The sequence below is a fragment of the Moschus berezovskii genome, chromosome 8 (genome assembly GCF_049115385.1).
Source record: "Moschus berezovskii isolate FMDL1 chromosome 8, NW_MosBer_1.0, whole genome shotgun sequence".
NCBI classification, from domain to species: Eukaryota; Metazoa; Chordata; class Mammalia; order Artiodactyla; family Moschidae; genus Moschus; species Moschus berezovskii.
Window position 1 is genome coordinate 73,760,286 of NC_142467.1, and position 25,668 is coordinate 73,785,953.

Consider the following 25,668-nt stretch of genomic DNA (forward strand, 5'->3'; position numbering starts at 1 on the left):
TATAAGATATTCCCTCTCCAATGTACTTGAATCATACCCCTGGGGATCTGTTAAGAGTCATGAGATCTTACTGGGAAAATTAAGTTAGGGCAATGAGGGCAGAAATAAATCGCTAAAAGTCATGTATGTACACAACCTGCCCCCCCCCCAAACTTCTTCCTCTTCATTAAAAGACAACACATTATAAATAAATATCAATGATACATAATGACCAGAGTATAAAGAGCACAAGCTTTAAGTGATGTCAGATTTGAAATGACAGATATATCAGTATGGGGAATTCACTTTCCTTGCTGAGCTTTAACTTCTTCAATGGTAAGGTATTTTCTGCAATGAACACTAAATAATCATACCTATCTGAGAACTAAATAAGAAAATAAATCGCCTCACAGTGTCTGGCACATTAGTAGTCTCTATAAGGTCAGTTTTTCTCTTTTTTAAAATTACTTTTTAATCATTTTTTGTTGGGTTCTCTCACACCACCTTAAGGGCCCTTTGCAGAATAAACTATACAAATGCATAAAATTAATACGTAAAAGAACATAGAGTGAAATGATCAGAATGTTAGAACAAGATTTTAGAATTACATACAGTCCTCTGTAACACATAAATAAGATCTAGCAGTAGTAATGACTGGACACAAGGTTTCAATGTATCTACAATAATATCTGATTTTTACTGGTGACAGAAATCACATGTACTACTGTGATTTTTTGCCTGAACTTCAGTTAGATATAAGATCTCCCCTTTCCTGCTAAGTTTTCAGATACCAGATTAACTATATACATTGCAATGAGAATGAATTTTCACTTCTTAAAAGATTTTTACTCAAAGTGACTCAGTTTACATATTTGAATCTGAAACATCATGGTTACAGGTAATAAAGAATTTCAGATAAAGAAGTTTCACGTATAAGTAATACAATAAATGCCTTATTTATCTCATGCTAGAAACTAGCATGTTCAAACAGGCTAGACTCAAGCATGTAATTCCAAGTTTCATCCTGAAGAGATAACGAAGGACAAAGCCATAAGCAAGGTATGTATGTGCATCTTCCTGGTTTAACTGTGCTTCTTTGCCCACATAAAAACCTATGAAAAACTTAATTTTGTGACACCATCCTCAAATGATTTCTACTGTGCCTTTCCTTTTCTCAATAAAACAAGTTTTGGTGTATTTGTTTTGTTGTGGCCAGAAATGTGCTCTTAAGACCCAATTCTGGCTTCAACTGGAGAAAATCTCCTGTTTTGTACATTGGAGTTCAGATTCAGAATAAGGTTTCATTTCGTAAGAGGTTCTGTTACTACAAAACAAGTTTCCAGAACTCCACCCCAATGATGGAATACCCTTTATAACATTCCTCTCTATGCTTATTTACCTGCTGAGTTAAAATTTAATAACAATGTGCCAATTACATGGCCTCTGTAAAAAAGACAAAAAAAAATCCTTTTATTTACCTGACATTCATGACAACTAGAAAATATATACAATAAGGCATCTGAATTAGGGCTTCAAAGAAGGCATGGGAAAAAATCTGCATTGAAGAATAACCAGTGAAGAAAGGGCAAGGGTGGCAAGCACAACAGTTCTGCTGGGAGGCCTGGCATGCTGTGATTCATGGGGTCACAAAGAGTTGGTCACGACTGAGCAACTGAACTGAAATGAAGGAAGGATATGAAGAAAGAAATCGACAGGATTACTCTGGGTGATGAATGGGAGACAAGCAGGAGGGTCTGTCTGGTGGGAATAAAGGAAACACATAGGAGAAAGAGGAAGAAAAGAAGGAAAACCACATGAACCATCTTTGGTTCAGTTCAGTTCAGTCGCTCAGTCGTGTCCGACTCTTTGCGACCCCATGAATCACAGCACGCCAGGCCTCACTGACCATCACCAACTCTCGGAGTTCACTCAAACTCATGTCCATCGAGTCGGTGATGCCATCCAGCCATCTCATCCTCTGTCGTCCCCTTCTCCTCCCGCCCCCAATCCTTCCCAGCATCAGAGTCTTTTCCAGTGAGTCAACTCGTCGCATGAGGTGGCCAAAGTATTGGGAGTTTCAGCTTTAGCATAGAAACCAAAAGATGAAAAGGTGATATTTGGTGGAAGAAGGTAAGAGAAAATTAAGTATAAATAGATTCTTGTATTCTAGGAATAGATTACTTTCTAATTTATGATTTACCATATTATTAGCCTAACACTGATAACCACCTTCAGTTTTCTCCTACACATGGGCATGGGCAAAAAAAATGACTTAAGATTACTCTTTCCTCGTCTTGTAACAGCAGGATAATCTTAGATACTGGGATCAAAAATTCTCAGGCCTTTTAATAAAACCGTTTGCCAATTACATGGCCTTGGTAGAAAAATCTTTCAGGAACATGTTATAATCTTGAAAAATAAGGAGATTCCCAGTGAACTTTTGTTGATATGGGCTAAAAATAGCATTAATTCATTAAAAAGTAACAATGAACCTATTACGTTAACATTAAGTAACACTTTTATGGATAACTTAGTGATTGCGAATAGTGCTGCTATGAATATTGGGGTGCATGTATCTTTTCAGATTATAGAGTTTTCATCTTTTTTTGGACATATGCCCAGGAGTGGGACTGCTGGGTCATATGATTAACTCTATTTTTCATTTCATAAGGAACGTGCCTCAGAAGGTAAAGACTCTGCCTGCAATGCTAGGAGACCAGGGTTTGATCACTGGGTCAGGAAGATCCCCTGGAAAAAGAAATGGCAACCCATTCTAGTATTCTTGCCTGGAAAATTCCATGGACAGAGGAGCCTGGTGGGTTATAGGGTAACAAAGAGTCGGACACGACTGAGTAAACATTCTCTGTTCTCCATACACCAATTTACATTTCCACCAATAGTGTAGAAGAGTTCCCTTTTCTCCACATCCTCTTCAGCATTTATTATTTGCAGACCTTTTGATGATTTTGACCAATGGTCATCATACTTTTTAGCAAATATTTTTTACTTGAATTTGTTGCAAAATGTGGTCTGGCTGATGTACATGAAGAAAATGTGGTCTCTCACAGATGAACAGTTGGAAAAAGGAGTACTGTAACTCTCCTTCTTTGATACTATACACTAAAACCTCACAGGCTAAACCTTAGTTGGTGTCAACTCTGAAACTATATTAATAAACTTTCAGTACTATTACATTAAAATTCATTGATCTGTCTTGCACTTTGAATGGATCCTTTACATATGCCTGGTTTTTAACATCATGCATTGTTCCTATGGAAAATATTAGTTTGCTGAGTCTGGTAGATCTTCCAGATATTTTTAATACTTATTTCTATTTATTTATTTGGCTGCACAAGGTCTTAGTTGTGGCACACTGGGTCTTCACTCTTCACGGTGGCATGTGAACTCTCAGTTATGGCATGTGGGACCTAGTTCCCTGAACAGGGATTGAATCTGGGGCCCCTGCACTGAGAGCATGGGGCCAACAGACCACCAGGGAAGTCCCAGACCTTCCATATACTGACCTGTTTCATTACATACCACTAAAATGTCTCATTTATTAGTGTCACCATGATCTCATCAGTAAATACTAGGAAGTCATTAAGCTCAGAGTCAGTAGGTATAGGTTTTCCAAAATTCTAATTTCCATTAAAGAACTCAAGTTTTATCATTGGCAACACTTTGTCAGTTGTTTTCCCTTGAATTGACATGCTCATTTTTATCCATTCCAAGAAAATATCTGACAAATATCCAAGAATGAAGAGCCATAGTTTCTCGGTAATTTTTAAGACTAAAAATGGTGTTCCACAAACAAGACAGCTCGTTCAGATTGCAACTCAATTACATGAATGCTTTAACTTAAGACATCATCAGTATGCAACAGAACTGCTTTCAGTTCAGTCGATCAGTCGTGTCCGACTCTTTGCGACCTCATGAATCACAGCACGCCAGGCCTCCCTGTCCATCACCAACTCCCGTAGTTCACTCAAACTCATGTCCTGCTTTATGTATACCCAAAACCACATCTATGTAAGAGTTGAGATTTAATAAATTTTACTTACTTTTTAAAATCAAGGACATTGTGGGACTTCCCTGGTGGTCCAGTGGTTAAGCCTCTGTGGTCCCAATGCAAGGGGTCTGGGTTCAATCCCTGTTCAGGGAACTATATCCTGCATGCAGCAACTAAAGAGCCTGCATGCTGCAACTAAGACCCAGCGAAGCCAAATAAATAAATATTTTTAAAAACTAAATAAATAAAATCAAGGATACTGTTTCGTGAAACTTCCATGTTTTTATTTTTACTGCAAGTGGGTGAATGACACAGAACACAATTACTGCTTTTACTTGGACAGTTTAGAACCACCACTTTGATTTGTGCTAAGGTGCTGGTATTTTTACTCACTACTGGCTATATACCACCAGTGCAAATGCCAACAAAGTAAAAAAGGCAAGGAACATCTAGGAATTATTATGGAAAGAGCCATGATGTCATGAAGGCTTCTGAACGTGTCTCTGGATCCTCTCCACTTCCCAAGGATTCATGGCTCACATTTTCAGAGCCACTGCTACAGCTACTAAGTTTTCTCGGGTATTCATTACTATGCCACAAATTAAGACTGCCATCACACAGAAACCACACTACTTTCGAAACCATCTCATACTACTTATGTAATTAAAAACAGTTTAGTGCTAAAGTTGTTTTTATCTCCCCATTTTCATAAAACATGGAAAACTTTTGCAGCCTGCATTTTAGCCTCAGACAGATGTCTATTTTTAAACTAAGAGCAGGATTATACAATGTTGTATTTAAATGCTATTACATACCAAAATTATCTTTAATTTTCTTCTAATAAAAAAGATAACTGGTATAATGATAAACAGGCAGCACTTTACCAATTTTATAAAGAACAGATATTAAAAAGCCAAAAATAAAGTATGATGCCATAAAATTTTATACAAGACTATCACAAAGCTAACATGTCTAAAACCAAATCCAGCACAAACCTTTGTGCAGTAAAATATCCATAACTACATAACAATTCCATTTCTACCCAAATGACTGCATTTAATATTGTTTTATTTATTCTACATTAGCACCATAATTTGAGGATGTCCTGATGCAAACCCTAGTCATGTTACAAAAATCTTATGAGCAACAACAACAAAGTCCTGATTGACCATTTTCAATCACATAAAGCAGTCATAAAACTTTTTTTGGCTTTAGCACTCTTCAGTATATCCACATTTTTCAAAAGGGATGCTAATTCAAATACAAATGCTGACTCTTAAAAATTAGTCCCTCAGGATGTTTGCAGCCAGTCAAATTTTCATACAATTGTATCACCAGTAAGTAGATCTTAAGAAATAGAAAAGTCAAGAAAATTGTTTCCCTCAAATTACTAACCAACAAATTTTAGTCAATTTGAAAAGGAAATAAAAAAACTAGATAAGAGGGTGTTGGTACCACCCTCAACACTAAAAGATAGTAGAGTAATACCCATAAAAGTTTTAGAAAAAGAACAAGCGGCCAACAATCTTATAGTAACCCAATGTGTGCTTCTAGAACAGAGGTAAAAGCTGAACAGTCTCAAGCAGAGAAATGTAGGCCTCCTGGGTGCTTCTCAGAAGTTCGGCCAACTAAGAGAAAAATTGAAATAAGGAATTCAGAACTATAAGCACCACAGTAAACAGACTGGTGGAGTACTAAATATTCCACTCAATGTAACTAGCAAAAATCAGGCTGTGTTTAAGAAGGATAATATTGATTCTGCTCTAAATTAGGAGAAGTAAGTATGTTTTAAGTAGGGGATGTGGGGGAGATACAGATAAAGAATAAAACTTATTTTTCCTTCATAGAAAACTTTATAGAAACTAATATATGTTATAGTGAGGAAATATTTAACAGAAGTTCATAAATTCTTTTACTTTCCTCTTATTTATTCCCTTTTAAATATAAAATTGATTTTAAAAAACCACACACAATTATGTAACACCATCTTCTAGAGCTATTTCTATCCAAACATCTGCCCCTTCTACCTGCTTATATGCACCTCTGTCTGGAGTATTATGACTTAATATTAAGCAATGTTTTTTTTCTGATATAGGACTTGGGGCTATTTAGGGTTTTTTAAATTTATTTTTTTACTTCCAATTTATTTTTCACTCACCTCCACCTTTACTGAGATATAATTAACATATAATATTGTGTACATTTAAAGTGAAAAACATATATGTACTTGATATGTACATACTGTAAAAAGATTACCACAATAATACCAGATAACACATTCAATACCTCACGGACTTCCCTGGTGTGGGGTTAAGAATCTACTTGCCAGCACCAGAGACACAGGTTTGATCCCCGGTTTAGGAAGATTCCACATGTCGCGGGCCAACTAAGCCCCATGTGCCACACAACTATTGAAACCTGTGTGCTCTAGAGTTCACACGCTGCAAGTACTGAACCTGTGCTCCACAATAAGAGAAGCCATTGCAATGAGAAGCCCATGCACCACGAGAGAGTGCAGCATGGAGCAACAAAGACCCAGCACAGCCAAAAATTAAAAACACTTCAAATAGTTACAATTTTAAGCAGTGTGTATAATTTAAGATCTGATCTCCCAGCAACTTTCAAAAATATAGTATCGTTAACTATACTCACCATATTGTACATTATATCCCCTAAATTTATTCATTTGACCACATTCTCAAATTTTCCAAGAATGACTTTGTTCCTTTTCTCTTAATCTTTTTAATTGTTTCAACTGTTTATCATTTTGTTAAAATTAAATCATTATTCAAAATAACAGAAATAAAACCTCTCCCTATTGGGGAACAAAACCACTGTACCGTTATCAGTAATTCAGGACATCACTTCCCAATATAGTTTCTAGTGGCAATGTGAAGAAAACTATATATTTGTTGCAATCTAATACTGCTAAATTCATCTCTCTTTACACTATCCATACATCAGCAAGTTATGTCTTACCTTCGGAGCACACAAAACACCAGCTAACATTAACATGCTCATGGTTTCGGCAGCCACGCCTGGGGGTAAAGTGATTAGGGCAGATGATGCTATTGGATGCAAGGATCTTTGACCCAGCAGCCAGGCAAAAGTCATTGGCATGGTATGCCACTGGGCAGCGGACACAGCGCATCAGTCGACCTAAAAATACAAGAAGCAGAAAAACCAGGGAGGGACAAAGGAAAAAGAGATTAAGTATAAAAACAATGTGAGTATAAGTATAAAAGCAATGTTATTCAAGTCTATTTGCTAGCACTGGGAAAATGACACAAATAAATGGAAGCACTGCTAGGTGAAGAGATCTTAAATACCCAATTCTCTATGAAAAAGCTGAGATGGGAACCATACGATAAACAGTCTTACGGAATCAAAGTCACCAAAACAGTATGCAAGCCTGCCTCAGCAAGAATAAGCTCTACTCAAACCACTGTCCTGACTCTTTGGAAACTGGAATCAGCTGCAGACTAAACGGTGGTGGTATGTGTGTATATGATCAGACTAAAAGACCAGATGGTAGAAACATTAATGGTTGCTTTTGTTGACTTTTCTGTGATTCTTTTAGATGAATGAACCTCTCTACTTCAAACCCACTTGAGATATATTTTCTAACATACTTTACCAATTAAAAACCATTACTAAGCCACCTGAATGCAATCTGCAATAGCAACTGAAAAGGGGAAGGTAGCTGCTGGTTAAATTGCAAGAACGTTACTGTATCTACAGGGCCAGGAAATCATCTTAATCATTTTACCGAAGGTACTGCCACTCTGTTTAAAAGAAAAGTCAACATGCTGCATTTTTCCTGCTCAGTCCCTATTGGGAGAAGGGAGGCTCTTTGGGCAAATAAGGATTTAATAGCAGAGACACAATATTTGTCTTTCAGTGAAATCAGTAAGAGACCCACTATTACTAAGCAGAAAGAATTTAGAAACGAGTTTACCTGTGCCCACATACAGTTTGGAAAGCTCAGCTCTCAGCCTAACTATGACAGACGAAAAAATTTTCAGGATAGGAATTTCCATTTTCAAAAATAAAACCAATCAGCACAAAACAAATTCTGCCCTATATCATGTCCGAATGATACCACATCTGGTAGCCACAGATACAGGGCCCACAGGAGAAGAATACAGTTTGTTCTAATGGAGGAGGATATCCAGCAGAGGGAATTCCCTACCAGTCCAGTGGTTAGGACACTGCGTGTTCACTACCCAGGGCACACGTTCAATCCCTGGTCGGGAAACTAAGATCCCACAAGCTACATGGTGCAGTCAAAAAATATGTAAGATATCTAGCAGAACACCTTTGCAAACTAAATGTCACTTGAATGACAAATATTTACTGGGTTTCCCTGGTGGTGCAGTGGATAAAATTTCACCTGCCAATGCAAGGGAAAGATTTGATCCCTAGTTCTGGGAAGATTCTAAATGCCAGGGAACAACTAAGCCCACGTTCCACAACTACTGAGGCCGCACTCTGGAGGATATGAGTGGTAATCGCTGAGCCTATGTGCCACAACTACTGACACCCATGCACCTAGAGCCTATGCTCTGCAACAAGAAAAGCCACTGCAATGAAAAGCCTGTGCAGTGAAATGAAGAGCAGACCCTGCTTGCCACAACTAGAAAGTTTTGCACATATCTGTGCAAAGCCAACGAAGACCCAGCACAGCCATAAATACATAAATATTTTACAGCTACTACATAATGCCAAGGCTCCATAAAGCACATGTAAAAATGTGGCTGCTAGACTAGTCTATTACTCTCTGACCTCTCACAGTAAATACTGGTACGCTGACAAAAGATAGACGCCATGAAGATAGACAATAGATTCCATCTGGAAACATCCACTACCAATGAAGCTGAGGTTCTGTAACTAGATTGGCCCACACAAGAAACACATACCTTTAGATGCAGAAACACTGGCTGGATTGGCGGCGTGGCAGGTAGTACATATGTGGAGGGAGCACCGGAAACCCTTGTTCTGCATCACGGTGGGTGGATACTTCTGGACGCACTCTTCATGGTAAAACTTTCCACATAAGGGCAGAAGGCACCTTTTCACATCTTCCCCACTCTGCTTGCATACAAAACAGGTATGTATTCCTGGGAAAGAGAAAAAAACAATATAAAACACAAGGATTCACTCAGTGCTAACCCATTAGGTGGAGAGTTAGTGAGTACACAATTATGCATGAAATTCCAGCATGGGGTGAGGATGGAAGGTTGCCACACCACAAATTCCAGCATGGGGTGGGAGTGGGAGGTTGCCCACACCACAAAGCAACTCTCGGACACCAGCTGGTATCCTACAGTTCAACTCAATTTTGACATTATCAACTTGGAGGTAATATCAGATTCCACAGGTTAAGTAATGGTTCAGTCCCATAAGACTGTCCTCCACATTCAGTCTTTCAGACACCAGTTATAAGACAAGGCTGTCATCTGTACTTCTGACCAATTGGCTATAAATCAAAGGCTGGGTTTGATTAACTTGCTCCAGTGGCTCATAGAACTCAGAGAATCATTTTACTTACTAGATCATCAGTTTACTAAAAAAGGATATAATTCAGGAACAGTTAGATAAAAGAAATACACAGAATAAGGTATGGGGAAAGGGCTCAGAGATTCCAGGCTCTCTCTATGCATGTCACATTCCCCTAATCTCTATGTGTTCACCAACCCAGAAGTTCTCCAAACCCCATCCTTTTAAGGTTCAATGGAGGCCGCATTACTTAGGTATGGTTGATTAGATCACAAGCAACTGGGGACTAATCCAACCTCTAGCACTCTCCCCTCCAAAAATGTCAGGGGGAGATGAATCCCTTTACTCATATGATTGTTTCTCCTGGCAATAAGCTCCCATCCTTTACGTGGATCCAAAAGTCATCTCATTAACATTAAAAAAAAAAAAAGGACAAACATCTTTATAGCTCTCATCACTCAGGAAATTTCAAGTGTTTAAGGACCTCTGTACCAGAAACTGGACAAAGACCAAATATGTGGTTATTTAAAATCATAATATCACAGTAAAGAACGTTATAAGACTGGTCAGGATGACAACATGAACCTACTGAACAATCTTAGTGTTACTATTAAGTAGAAATTTTAATACATGCTTGCTGATGTGATGTGATAGGACATATACATCCCCCACAAAATACTCTTGCCAAAAGAAAGCTGACCTGACCTAACCCAGCCTCCAGATCTAACTACAAGTTTCTGGGAAATATAGAGGATAGATGAACAAGTTAAAAGGATACATTAAGGATATTATCAACCAAATTTAGAATATGGAAAACTTAGCAGACAAATGATCACTGTTCCAAGAAATAAAGAATACTAAAAAAGTGGGTGAGGGGCCCCTCAAATATGTGCAGTTATTTGGATCCAGCTATAAGGTTCGTCATGCAGGGGTGACAGGTAAGGTCTGGTTTAGCACAGGTGCCAACAGGGAAAGCACAGGTGGAAACTAAGCGCTTAAAATGGGACTAGTCCAATCTGAGATGTGTAGTCAATGTCAATACACACTGCAGCTTGAAGACCTGGCAAGCAAAAGAGAATGGAAAAATTTTCAGTCATTTTCATATTAACACATTATTCACTGGAGACAATGTAACACCATGGGCATTACCTTCTGCAAAAACTCCCCAGTCAATAATGTGTTCAGTTCAGTTCAGTTCAGTCCAGTCCAGTCGCTCAGTCGTGTCCGACTCTCCGCGACCCCATGAATCACAGCACACCAGGCCTCCCTGTCCATCACCAACTCCCAGAGTTCACTCAAACTCATGTCCACAGAGTCGGTGATGCCATCCAGCCATCTATTTCTCTGTCGTCCCCTTCTCCTCCCGCCCCAAACCTTTCCTAGCAACAGAGTCTTTTCCAGTGAGTCAACTCGTCGCATGAGGTGGCCAAAGTATTGGAGTTTCAGCTTTAGCATCTGTCCTTCCAGTGAACACCCAGGATTGATCTCCTTTAGAATGGACTGACTGGAACTCCTTACAGTCCAAGGGACTCTCAAGAGAGAGAAGACTCCAACACCACAGTTCAAAAGCATCAATTCTTCGACGATCAGCTTTCTTCACAGTCCAACTCTCACATCCATACATGACCACGGGAAAAACCATAGCCTTGACTAGACGGACCTTGGTTGGCAAAGTAATGTCTCTGCTTTTTAATATACTATCTAGGTAGGTCATAACTTTCCTTCCAAGGAGTAAGCGTCTTTTAATTTCATGGCTGCAATCAGCATCTGCAGTGATTTTGGAGCCCCAAAAAATAAAGTCTGACACTGTTTCCACTGTTTCCCCATCTATTTCCCATGAAGTGATGGGACCAGATGCCATGATCTTCGTTTTCTGAATGTTGAGCTTCAAGCCAAACTTTTCACTCTCCTCTTTCACTCTTGATGTGTTAATTATATGCAAATACATTTTTAATATACTGGACTAAATAAAACATATACTTCTCTTTTGAAAAAAAATCAGGTGAGGGGAATGGTACAGTTGTAGACTAAGAGAAATTCAATAGATGAATTTTTTTTTATCAAAAAATACAATACAGGGACCTTATATGGATCTTGATTCAAAACACTATAGAACAATATATTCAAAGACAAAGTGGGAAAATCTGAAAGTGGGACTGAGTAGCTGAAGACACACAGGAGTTACTGTTTATCTTGGATATTAATTAAGTTTTTAAAAAATATGCTAGGTACATATATTTTGAGTAAAATGAGGCCAAAAGTTGTAACTACTGAAGCTAAGTGATGAGTACATTGAATCGTTTATACTTTTATAGTTTTCTATTTCTGTAGATGTCTGAGGAGTTCTGTAATGAAAAATTTAAGACAGGAAAAAAAAAAATCTACCTCTCTCCAGATTTGAGAGGCAAGACAGACTTGAACATGAAGCCTGCTTTTGGCACTTGCTGGAAACAGGAACATATTAAAATTACCCATTTAAAATCTTCATAAATAAGTGATATCACCCAACTAATAATAATTTTATGAAAAAAATCTTAAGTATTTGAAAAGAAGCTATCTACCTGCCTGATGTTGAATAACTGGCAGCCAATACTGAAGTGGAGTAACCTTAAGTTATGGTGCGTTCATCCTACTACAGGAAAACAGGGTGAGCCAAATAAGAAATGACTCCTTTATGTTTACTTATTCACCTTTACTAAAACTTGGGTAAAATTTTCTACATTCAAAAATAATAACCTTGGATTTCCCTATGGTCCAGTGGTTAAGAATCTGCCTGCCAATGCAAGAGACATGGATTTGATCACTGGTCCATAAGATTCCACATAATGCAGGCCAACTAAGCCCGTGCTCTAGAGCCAGAGAGCTACAACTGCTGAAGTCCACAAGCCCTAGAGTTCGAGCTCTACAATAAGAGGAATCATGGCAAGGAGAAGCCCATGCACCACACCCAGACATCCATTCGCAGCAACCAGAGAAAGCCTACATGCAGCAATGAAGATCCAGTGCAGCCAATAATAATAAAAAAAAAAAATTTCTCTTGCATCATGTAATACATAAAAAACTTAATTCAACATAGACTATAGACCTAAATGTGAAACCTAAAATTATAAAACTTTTCAGAACAAAATCTTTTCAACACCGTGTCTAGCAAGATTTCTTAACAACAACATAAAAAGAATTAATCAGTCAATTAAAACAAAAATTGATAAACTAACCTCAACATTAAAAAAAAAAAATTTAAAACAAGCTTTGAGCACTTTTTCTTCCTCAAAACAGAAAACTAAGCACATAAAAAGATGTGCAGTATCATCCATCATTACTGAAATGCACGTTAAAACCATAATGAAATACCACTACTCATCTGTCAAATGGCTAAATTAACAAGACTGACACTACCAAGTGTTGATGAAGATGTGGCAGAATTAAAACTCTCACACACTGCTGATGTGAATGCAAAATGGTACAGGACTGAATGTTTCTTAAAAAGTAAAGCTGACCATATAAACCACCATTCTGCTCTTTGATAAATATACAACAAAATTCATCCATACAAAGGATACACAGTGCTTTGTTTAAAATAGCCCGACCTGAGAACTGTCCAAACATCAATAGATGAGTGGATAAACAAACTGGTATATCCAAACAATGGAATACCACTGGCAATAAAAATAAATGAATTCTCAATACCTACAACAATGTTGTTGACTCTCAAGATAACTACACAGAGGGATAGTTTCAAAGGTGTGTACACACACATACACGAAAAACTTACCAAAATGTACTTTGGGTGTTTACTATACACCAATTAAACCTCAATAACACTATTTTAAGAAAGAATGAATTACCAATACATACATCAATACACACGAGTCTCATCATGGTGAGCTGGACACAAACTCTAAAAAAAGGTAAATCTAATGTGCTATGAACAGAAAGCAGATCACTGTTTAACCTGAAATTAATGATGGGGGTGAAGGGGTGAGGTGCAAAAAGACTGACTGGATCTGATCACAAGGAAACTTTCTGGCATCATGGTAATGTTCTAAATCTTCACTATGGTCATGGTTGCATGGGTGTATACATTTTATCCAATCTACCAAAACATGTATTTAAAAGAAGCACATTGTATAGTAGGCAAATTGAACTTCAATAAAGATGATTTTTAGCTAGCATATGATCCTGCAATCCCATTCCTGGGCATTATCCAGAGAAAAACAAGGTTTAAATGGATACATGAACCCCAGTATTCACTGTAGCACTGTTTACAAGTCAAGATATAGAATCAACCTAAATATCTATAGACAAACAGATAAAGAAGATGTGGTACCTATATAAAATGGAATATTACTCAACCATTAAAAAAGAATGAAACTGCCATTTGCAGCAACATGGATGGACCTAGAGATTGTCATACTGAGTGAACTAAGTCAGACAGAGACAAACAAATACAGTATGATAGGGTTTATACACAGAATCTTAATTAGAGAGTTTCAGATAGACATGTATAGAGTGCAATATCTGAAATACTTAACCAACAAGGATCTACTGTGTAGTAGAGGGAACTCTGTTCAACATTATATAACAACCTAAATGGGAAAAGAATTTAAAAAAATAGATACAAGTGAATCACTGTGCCATATACCTGAAACTAACACAACACTGTTAGTCAACTACAGTCCAATATAAAACGGAAAGTTAAAATAAATTTAAAAAAAAAAAAAAGACCTTTCTAAGAAGATAAGGAAGATAAGAATAACAGAGATAAGCACATACCTAAAATTAGTTTCTAAATTTCATTTACAGGGCTAGATGGCACTGTATGGCACAAACTGATCAAAAGCCCAACTATGCAGAAGGCAAAATTACCCCATAACTATCTTGTCTTCCAACTTTTGTTCCTACACTGCTGAAAGATGGTGGCAGAAAGATGAAACAACTCAATCTGACATAGCCATCTACTTACAGACACCAGTTAATTCTGTCTCTTATTTTCCACAGGGGCTAGTCTAAGCCTACACTCTTTCCTTCAAGCTACAAAGTTATAAAACCTTCCCCACCACTCTCACCAAGTCAAGGAAAATGTTTGTCTTCCTCATAATTACATGGTACATTCTTTTTTAATCTTTTCATCTCTTCAAGACTATCCTCTCCTGTCTCTCTGACTGTACTATATCAATAATCTCCCCTATTACGGAAATTTATTTCCCTACATAATTCTCAACCTTCATTCTACTAAAGATGTTCTTCCTCCTGACCCTAAAATATCCTGCCTTCAGCTTTTTTTCCCAATGAAGTTAAGTTTCTGTAATACATAGTGTACACTGCTACCCATTCATCTTTCAGTCTGGTTCAGTAAGGCACTCTCTCTTGCTTCCAAAAACAGATCTCCTTTTCACTCCAAAACCTCCTTTGTCTATCTGACACGTCTGCCTCTCTACAGATATTCTTTTTTGACTAGTTCCTCCTTACCCTCCAGTAGCCACATTTAAATGGTATCCCCAGGTACTATTAGCCCTCTTCTCATACTACAGATACTTTCTATTTGCACAACATCATGCACACCTACAGTTTTAATGACTTATAAGATCTTTATTGTCAACCCTATTTTCTCACTATTTTCATACTGTAACATCTCATAATGCTGAAGAAAGAGCAATCCTTTTAGCACAGCTGTGAGGTCTCATCTGACCACTCCTAGTTACTGACCCAATATATATATCTTATAACTCTCACAAAACAGCTCTTTCTCACTTTTCTGTCAAACAATTTGTATTCTTTGTTAATTATACGTTAATAAAATTAAGTTCACAAATAATCATGAAATGAATACATTTCTTACCAGTCAGATCAAGAAACACAAAATATCAGTAACCCAGCAGTCCTCCTCATCACTACCTATACCTCGCCTCCTCCCTAAAATACCTAGAACTCCAAACATAAACTATGAACTATGTTATCTATTCCCCAAATAGTTCACACTTTCTTTACTGGACCTTCCATTCTTCTCCTCCACAGACCAGTTTCTATCTGTCTCTTAAATCCAAACTCAGATACCTTCCTCTCTGGCACTAGTGCATCTTTGTTCACACAGCACTTTAATGTTCACAACACTCTTGGCATTACGTTATGCTGCACATTCATTGTTCACTTTGAGTTCTTTTGAGGGCAAAGACCACAGAGCACCTATCTCAGTGTCTGTAGAAATCAGTTAAGTATTACCCCAAAAAAGTGTCTCTAATAAACAATTTTTTCCTAAAAAACTTAAAAGCTCAAAACTTCCTTGGAAGAAGACCTATCTACTTTACCTGTGCGACATTCATTGCAGATAAACTTTCCTCTGGGCATTTCAGTTAATCCAAGGCACTCCAAGTGGAAAGCCCCACAGCACTGAGCCTCACATAATAGCAGCTCACCCAGTTTCTCACAGTTCTGTTAGGAAAAAGAAAACAGATCTGGCTATAGAGAAAGGTTTTAAAAATACCAAGCAGAAAGTCTTCATTAAAGCAAAAATTAAGCAGCAGCTCTGGCAGAAACAAGAAATACCACCATTCATTCAGCTAGTATTTAATTACCTCCTTTATGCCAGGAACAACAAGGTCCTGGCTCCCATCATTCTTACATTCTAAGGATACGAAGGTACAAGTAAATGAATAAACAAAAATATCAGAAAATAAGTAGAATTTCAAATAGCAAATTTGGACTGAGTGGTTAGGATTGGCCTCTTAGACTCGGCTCTGAATGACAAGTCAGCCATATGATATGAAGGGACCAAGATGGCAGAAAGTTACAGAAAGCCCACAGATAGGAAAAACCACTGCATGCTTATGAATCACAAAGTCAGCATCACTGGACAAAAGCAAACAAAAGTTAGAAGTGGTAGAAGTGAGAAAAAGACAAACAAGAGCCTGGCTGTGTGGCCTTATAGATTATTGCACAGAGTTTCAGATTTTATTCTAATTACAAATGTGTGTCACTATAATGAGAGCTATACCAAGGAAAGGTTGAAGTTAGGTATTTATCTAAGCACAGGTCCCTATGACTACATGAAAAATGAAGAAGGGAAGCAGAGATAATCAAAGAGGCTACTGCAATCATTCAAGCAAGAAATACTGCCCAGTTGGATTGGGATCACAAGAGTCCAGAAGGGCTCTGATTGACATCTGAACAACCCTTGAGATACATCAAGAACCATATGAGACAGATCACCTTTCTAAATTAAACTCATCTAAAACAGGGTGTGAATGATGATAGAGTCTTAGGAAATAAAAATCTGACTTTGTTGCTTTCAAAACATTTAAAGAGTTATGAAAATTCTGGAAATTCCCAATGTTTGTTACACCTCTAAATATTTTCCCCTACAGTGATTTTTCCACTTGTTTCCCTATACTAATATCAGCAGAAAAATGTTAAAAATAAAAAAAGTCTTATACTTACTTTCTAAGACAAGAAAAGGGGAAAGATGGCTAGCCAAGTCTAATATTTTCAACAACCTAAAGAAACAGAACAGATCTTGGCCACCTAACATCAAAGTTTAAATAAGCAAGAAAGGAGAAAAGCTTTGGGAATAAAGGGCCAGAGGCAGCCAGGAATTAAGAGGGGGACCACAAAAGATCCTGAGCCAGTATCACGTTTGGCCCTCCCATCATCTACTATTCATACAAATCCACCTTCATCACTCAAACAGGAGCACTTCAAGTATACTATGTACTGAAGAATAAATTTTCAAATTAACCAGATATTACAGACTAACCCTTTAATTGGGATGACCATGTAATTCATCTTTCCAACCAGGACACCAGAACATGAAAGAAGGTGCTGTTAATAAATTATACAAGCACAACAGACTGAAACAAAGACTGATCCAAACAAACCTGGACCACAGGGTTATGTTACCTCATACTATATGACAATTTTGGTGGGCTAAGGCTCTGAGGACTAACACTAGGAACAGGACTGAATATAATCAACGAGAGACAAACTGAGTTGAAATTATATTGGCCATAATAATAATATTTTATACCTGGAGTAATTTTTTTTAGAAGCTTTAATTAGGAAAAAAGACACTAAAATTTTCTACTTTCTATATGCAAGTTTTAATGCATTTACAAGGGTAAATTAAGACTGTGAAAAGAGAATATAACCAAAGCATCCATTTAATTGACTCTATTTCCAAGTAAGATAAAGGCATGTGACATTATAGCGTCACATTTCACAGAAAAGCCACACAACATAGCAGTTAAGGCTCAAAACCCAGATTGCCTGGGTTTGAATCCTGGCTTCACAGAATGACTACAAGCAAGCTATTTAACACCCGGTGCTATTTCAATTTCCTTATACAGTGTATTAAAAAGCAAAGACATCACTTTGCCAGCAAAGGTCCATATAGTCAAAGCTATGGTCTTTCCAGTAGTCATGTACGGATGTGAGAGCTGGACCATAAAGAAGGTTGAGCGCTAAAGAATAGATGCTTTTGAACTATGGTGCCAGAGAACACTCTTGAGAGTCCCTTGGACTGCAAGGACTCAATCCTACAAAAAAATCTATCTTGAATATTCACTGGAAGTACTGATGCTGAAGCTCCAATACTTTGACCATTTGATGTGAAGAGCTGACTCACTGGAAAAGATCCTGATGCTGGGAAAGACTGAAAGCAAAAAGAGAAGAGGGCGGCAGAGGATGAGATGGTTGGATGGCATCACTGACTCAATGGACATGAATTTGGGCAAACTCTGGGAGATGGTGAAGGATACTGCAGCCTGTGTGCTACAGTTCATGGGGTTGGCAATAGTCAGAGATGACGTGGCAACTGAACAACAAAAATGACGATAGTAAAATCTTATGAGATTGTTATGATACCTAAATGATACAGTATTCAAAAAGTGAATGTAAAAACAGTGAACATATAACAAAAACACTGTATGCTTATTAAATAGATAGAAAAATATAAACGGTAGGTTCGCTAAAGTAGTAATAACTACTTAAGCAAACAAACGAAAACAGACCAAGAAAATTTCGAAGTGAAAATTCTCCTTGAAAAATTCCCTAGAAACCCAAAGATTCTTACACCATGAGAGGATCAGCAAAATTACCTCTGGCTGAACAACCACAGATTCACCTCTGCCATCTCAGATCTAACTTTAGGTTATCTACCCAGGGATACCACTATTTCACTTCTCTTTTTGTGGGGAGAGAGCAGAGTTTTTAAAGCCTTATAGAAGATAAGTGATTCCACTGGAATCACTGCAGAAAATTTTTATTCTAACCATGACTAAGTCATCAAGAGACGGGAGACAACAATTTCTCTTAAACGATAAGCATGCAATCAAAATGCAAGTTGGCAAACATTCTCTACCTGACAGACATTCTCCTTGAGTGCAGCGCCACCTCCTCGTTCCCCCTGCAGCTTTTTAGATGCAGGCATTCCATGGTCGTTTTCTACACCCTCCTCAACAGTCTCCTTAGGGCTTGCAGCTGTCCTGTGTGTCATCAGTTCTCCCTTGCAGAGAAAAAAATAATATCCCACATCTGTATTATTCATGTCTCCGCCATCTGACCCCCTCCCTCTGGGCTGCTATTTGTCTATCCATTAAGCACTTACAGATGTTCAGCCAATCACGCGGGCGGACTGCATGCAATGTTAGTTCTAACCCTGCTGTGATTGGGCGGGTAGTGGGCGCCTCATGCCCTGCCACTAACTGCTCTGAGGCTGTTCCACTGGAACTTTTTGAGCTGTTCCATTTTAAGGTTTCACTAAGGGAGAGAAAACATTCTTAAGTTTATTTGATTACTTATTTGTCCTTCCAAGATCAATATTTCCTAAATAATGCCCCCCTTGGGCATTCTATTCATATTGTCCTGGAAAGAAATGCTCTGCACCATAATGTGTGATGCTAACCTGACTTGTTCTAATTCTCTTTTAACCTGAGTTGGAAAGTGAGGGATAGCATCAATGACTTCAGTGATGCTCTGTAAGGAAATGGCTTTAAACCTCTGTTTCCTAAAAGTCACCGTTTCCAAACATTACTCTGAATTAAGCAGTTGGTGGTTTCAGTAAAAAAGCAACTGAGCTTTTCCCTCAGTTGCAGCAGTCTCAGCATTTACAGGGCGATATCCAAGTTCATTTGGGTCATGCGCTTTGTTGGTATTGGTGCGCGCTGGTTTGAGAACAATTTCACTTCATGATGAAACACGTTATGTATTTCATCTGACAGTTAGAGCATGAGGTGTGATCTTTTAAACCGGTCATGCCCACAGGTACCATATGTGTTTTGACTTACTAGAATCAGGTTCTCCTTTTCTCCAGTATTCCTTATCACTACTAGCAGTTTCAACAGAATACTATTTTCAGGTAAACTCAAGGGAAAGAGGGGTGTGGACTCTACTGTCAAAAGAAGCTTCACTATGGAAGGTCAAAAGATGAAGAACTGAGTAATACCTCAGAGTTTGGAGTTTCTTTTGATGAGATGTCATTTTTCACTTTTTTACAATGCACCTTGGCTGTAGCATGCCTCTGTCGTTTTCGCTTCCTTGGTTTATCAAACAACTTGGTAGTGCCTAGGACAGGACAACAGCTGTTACCTGATGGCTGATCATGTACATGTCTAAGAACTTCTAACCTCGACAAAAGGTACCTCCTAGAATTATGGAATGTCAAGAGTAAAAATCAACCTTAATTTTAATTCTCTGACTCTGTAGATGAGGAAAACAGGGGAAGAGAAAAAAAAAGAGACTTACCCATTAGTATATATGTAGTTGGGGAAATGGCTATACACATACATATATATATGTATGAATATGGCTATACACATACATATATGTATGTACGAAGTATGCATGAAGTGAAGTCGGTCAGTTGTGTCCGACTCTGCAACCCATGGACTGTAGCCTACCAGGTTCCCTGTCCATTGGATTTCCCAAGAAAAGGACTGGATTGGGTTGCCATTTCCTTCTCCAGAGGATCTTTCCCACCCAGGGATTGAACCCAGGTCTCCCACATTGTAGGCAGACGCTTTACCATCTGAGCTACCAGGGAAGTATGTATGGGTGTATATATATGTTCTGTTTCATACAGATTAAACAGTAAATGTATATATTATTAAAGCAATTTCATTTTATATGATTGATATGAAAGACTTTCTAGTTCCAGAAAGGACTTTAATATCCTTCAGATAGGGAGGAAATGCATTTAGTAGTCAGGTAAAGATAACTAAAACCAGGCCTCCAAGATTAAAGACAATAAAGTATATATCACTCTCTGACTTAAGGATTAAGATAAAAAACTGAAATATGTAAGATGTGGTTTACAGGAGGAGAGAAGAACACCTACCTCCCCCAACCAATACATCTATCAGCCAAAAGGATAAATTCATGCAGCGGTATTACAATTATTATAACCTTGAACATGCAACAGTATAAAATAAATGCCTAGTCTGACATATTTAGAAAATGGTCTAGACTCTCCTTCAATTTATATTCTACATACTTCAACTTTCTGTTATAGAAACATTAGGAGAACTCTAAAGAGGTACTTTGTAAAATGTTCCTGGATATTTAAGCTAGATATCAACATGAAGGTTGGACTTTGGAAGACTGCTTTAGGGTTCTCTTCTTGAACTGCCTGATCGAGATGGAGAAGCTCTGCTATCAAAGCAGCTGACAGACTAACATTAAAAAGGAAGAGTCAATATGGTGGCAGAATAAAGTTTCAAATTTCTCACAAATTAAAACACTTAGATGAAACTTACAAAGGATTAAGTACAGGCAATAGGTTTTACAAAAAGCTGAAGTACAAGTGTATACGGAAAGAGCTGCTATCATTTTGCAAGTACTTTTTGTTTTAAATCAAACAAACAAATTTACCACCCTATATTGTAACTGCATACAGGGTTAAAATAAGTTAATATACTGCTAAACTTACTTGCTGAAAAACTTAATAATCACAGATCACATTTACAGAAGTGTACACTGAAGACCACAAAAAAAATCTCCCCATAATACCTTTTGCAGATAGATCGTATCTGATGCAGTGTGCTCAAATATAGGCTAATATTTCAGGAATGACAGATTAATACATGGCACTGGCAGACCACATGATCAAAGGGGTAGGAAGAATTCGAATGGAGCAAAAAGAAAATACAGAGTGGATAACGAGACAGCAGTGTGGCAATAAATTTGGTCGGATTTGAATATCCCAACTCTGCCAACCTCTTTCATCGTCATGTTTCTTCTACAAATAGGGATAATATAGATAATAACCCAATTCTTGTAATGCTTTACACTGATTAAAGGTAACAGTCCTTAAGCAAAAACCAAGTAGATACTATAACTATTATTATTTCATCTGTTATTGAATGAAGCGCTGTCAATTCTTCTTGTGGGCAGAAACAAGGTGACCAAGCAGAAGTTCCAGGAAATAGATTTAAATTTAATCCAGAAGATTCACAAGGCCTTAGGATGCAACTATAATAGACTAGGCTCAAATGTTTAAACTCTTCTCTGACCAAGGTCAGAGGTGTGATAAAAGAATATAAGACTATGAAAGACTTAAGAGGATTTGCAATTTCCCCTTAACTCAAATTCTCTATTTATATTCTACAGAAACAAAAACTGAATCAAAGCCAAGAAAGTAATGAATGATGCAGTATAGAGAATTATCTAATAAGAAAAGGAACTGATTTTTCTCTGCTGTTCCTAACATTTCCTTAACACTAATATAATTCTAATAACATTTAACTAATTTCAGCATAAAGATGGAAATGAATCAATACAATTTCCTAATGTTATCTGAAGCACATATTGAGCAAACAAGTCTTAGAACTTGCAATCTCACTCTTCTCATTAGTCGACTTCACAGTTATTTCTGTAATCCATTTTTTAAATCTCAAGATACTCACCTCCACCAAACTCTTTAGAACGAGGTGCAGCACATGATTCAGTAATGTCGTTCTCCAAGTGACCAGCTTCATAACACTGTAAATAAGTAAAATGCATCATGTTTTACACAGGAGTAGAAATTAAACCCTTTACATTATGTGCCAAAAGTTGAGCTGCCTATTGACATAGATATAGAATCTTAGCTATTTTTGACAATTAAAGGAACAGTACAATAATAAAGAAACTTTGTGAGGGAAAGCATCAGATATTTTTAATGCTCTAAAACTCAAGAACACCGCATGGGGCAGACAGGCACTAGGCGGAAGGGAGGTGCACACACAAGACACTGGCTTACTCAGAGATTTCCAGTGTATAGAGCATATACAGAACACTGTTCTCACTGAAGTGGGAGTGGAAAAGTATGTACTCATATACCCACCAGCTCAATTCTATTCCACGCCACCCTGTATTTAAAATCTACCTTCCCAATATTATACTTATGGCCACTGGATTTTACAGAGACTTATTTACTTGGTGAAATCTAAACATAAAAAGTTTGTATCATGGCAAGTCCTTCTAATTCAAGTTGCTGTACATTAAGAAATATAAATTAAAACAACATAGAAACTAAAAACAAAACACTTAAAATATTGTGAATTCCCTGGCAATCTAGCAGCTGGGACTGCACACTTTCACTGCCAAGGGTCCATGGTTGGGGAATTATTAATAGGATTCCGCAAGCCATGCAGCATGCCCCCCCCCCAAAAAAAAGTCAACCTTAAACATCAAGAATAATTTACTACACATTTTATTCCCCTACTACTAATGCCTGTATCAATTAGTTCTATTCCAAGAAAATGTCTTCTCCTACAAGAATAATATCCTTCATCATGACTGTAAAAATTTAGTGGCCACACAAGCAAATTTAACAGATGCTATTCTTGCTATGAAGTTCCCAGAGTTTGAGGTCAAAACAACATAAAATGCAGCTGTGAATTTCTGAACGCTTCTTATATACATTAATAAACTATAAGAATATAACTTTCCTCGTGTTCAGTGTAGATCAGTCTTATAAAGTCAAATAAAATCAAAGAGCTAATGTTAGGTATCTAGTTAAAAGAAACAAAACACCAGTAGATAAACACACAAAATAGATTACATAATTTAAAGAAAACTACCATTTATATTACTTTGATAACTAATTCATACTTCGTTGTTTAACACTAACCCAAAAGTTGTGGGACAAAAATAATCAGAATGTTCCCAAAACTATAGTCAGAGAACAATACAGAAAATATTCTGTCTGATATCAACAACTTTATAAGTTAAAACAGAAATAACAAGGTACATACACACAAATCACACTACATGAATAAAAATCCATCTGCTCTGCTTGTCATAAAAAAGATCACAGAACTCTGTAAGTGCCTTGGAGGGTACATGAAAGATTCCATTAATTTATTTTATGTGTAGCTTGATGTGGATATGTATTAAGTCAGTGTACTCTTAAGGTACCAATACCTCAACAGACTACCTCTTTCTCTGAGCCACCGACTGATCCATTTATAGGAAAGATGTGGCCTGCCTGTTAACCCATGACGTAGCCCCAATATTGAGCTGAATCACGGTTTTAACCTGATGCATTTCAAAATACAGTTCGGAGTAGCCAGGAATTTAACTGTGAAGTTGACTAGGTCAGACAGTAGAACTGACTTAGAGGTCACTTTTCTCCAGAGTCTGGGTCTAGCCATCACCAACAATTCTAGATTTCACTTGTTCTAGCACCAAATCTGATTCCCATTTCCCTACCAAAAAACTAAAAATTCAACAGTGACAGGGTCATTAATTATATTTAATGCTTAAAGAAACAAAAAATATGTAAAAGAATTGGATAGCAATAGAGATTTTTAACTAATGGTACTAAAACAATTGGATATGCACTTCAAAACTCCATCTCAAAAAATGAAGATCTGCCCTGGGGAAAGAAATGGCAACCCACTCCAGTATTCCTGCCTGGGAAATCCCAAGGAGAGAGCAGCCTGGTGGGCTACAGTCCATGGTGTTGCAAAGAGTTGGACATGACTTAGGGACTAAACAACAACAACAACATCAAACAAAATGACCTCATGGGCTTCACTTCCAAAGTGGGATTTTTGAATGCTAAGGGTCATCCTGTGTGAGTGGCTTGTACCTCCTCATTCAACAGAGTATCATTTGCATATTCTTTTTTTATTTTTGGGTTTTCAAACTCATTTTTTAACTGAAGTATAGTTGATTTACAATGCTGTATTAATTTCAGGTGTATAGCAAAGTGATTCAGTTGTATATAACACATAACTTTTTTCAGAATCTTTTCCCTTATAGGTTATTAGTAATACAAAATATTGAGTTGAGTTCCCTGTGCTATACAGTAGGTCCTTGTTGGTTGTCTATGTTATATATGGTAGTGTGTATATGTTAATCGCAAACTCCTAATTTATCCCTCCCCCTCCTTTCCCCTTTGGTAACTATAAGGTGATTTTCTTTGTCTCTGCATCTGTTTTTTATATGTTCATTTGTATCATTTTTTTAGATTCCACATGTAACTGATATCATTTGATAGTTGTCTTTCTCTGGCTTACTTCACTTAGTATCATCATCTCTAGGTCCAAGCATGTTGCTGCAAATGGCACTGTTTCATTCTATAATCTGCACAGTTTTCATTCAACACACTAGCTCCAGCTTCTCAATACATCTGCAGGAGCTCAGGCAAAACAATGCAGACACTTACTGGTGTGGGGCTGAGAGAATCAAACTGGACCCTGGGGTCTGAGTTAAAGTGACCACTGATCCAGATAAGGACTCTTCCTCCAGGCATCATGTTGCCGGTCAGTGAAGGTCCCAGGATCCCCTTCATTCTTATTCAAACTATAGAGATGAATCCCCAAACCCTCCCCTGAGACCATGGGTATGAGTGTGAGTGAGTGAAGGAATGAGTGTATGACATCAGAAGAAGATGACTGTCTTAGTCTCTCAGAGTAGGACATGCTCAGTTCTCATAGAAGATTTTGAAAAAGATTGTGTCCCGACGGATTCATGTCAATGTATGGCAAAACCAATACAATGTTGTAAAGTAAAAAAATAAAGAAAACTAAAAGAAAGAAAGAAAAGAAAAAAGACCGTGTCCCCATTTTCATCATTGATGGCACCCGCTCTGCCTTCCTTGGAACTGGACAAGCCTGAAAGTCCTACTGCAATGAAACCTCCAACTTTTATTGGTCTTTCTCTCTGGACAAGACATTGAAGAGCATGGGGGCTACCAGTTTTCC

At 37.5% G+C, this 25,668-nt stretch overlaps 1 protein-coding gene across 6 annotated transcripts in view; it reads right to left on the bottom strand.

The window, feature by feature from the left end:
* NSD1 (nuclear receptor binding SET domain protein 1) overlaps positions 1-25,668 on the bottom strand; it is a 156,728-nt gene that overhangs the window by 33,857 nt on the left and 97,203 nt on the right. For all 6 annotated transcript variants that reach the window (XM_055430175.2, XM_055430179.2, XM_055430174.2 and 3 more), the window contains 6 exons: positions 22,381-22,456; positions 19,923-20,041; positions 18,840-18,983; positions 15,793-15,916; positions 8,908-9,108; positions 6,968-7,147 (listed from right to left, as the gene is read on the bottom strand). In XM_055430175.2, the coding sequence (XP_055286150.2) occupies positions 6,968-7,147; positions 8,908-9,108; positions 15,793-15,916; positions 18,840-18,983; positions 19,923-20,041; positions 22,381-22,456 (844 nt within the window). The remainder of the gene's footprint in view (positions 1-6,967; positions 7,148-8,907; positions 9,109-15,792; positions 15,917-18,839; positions 18,984-19,922; positions 20,042-22,380; positions 22,457-25,668) is intronic.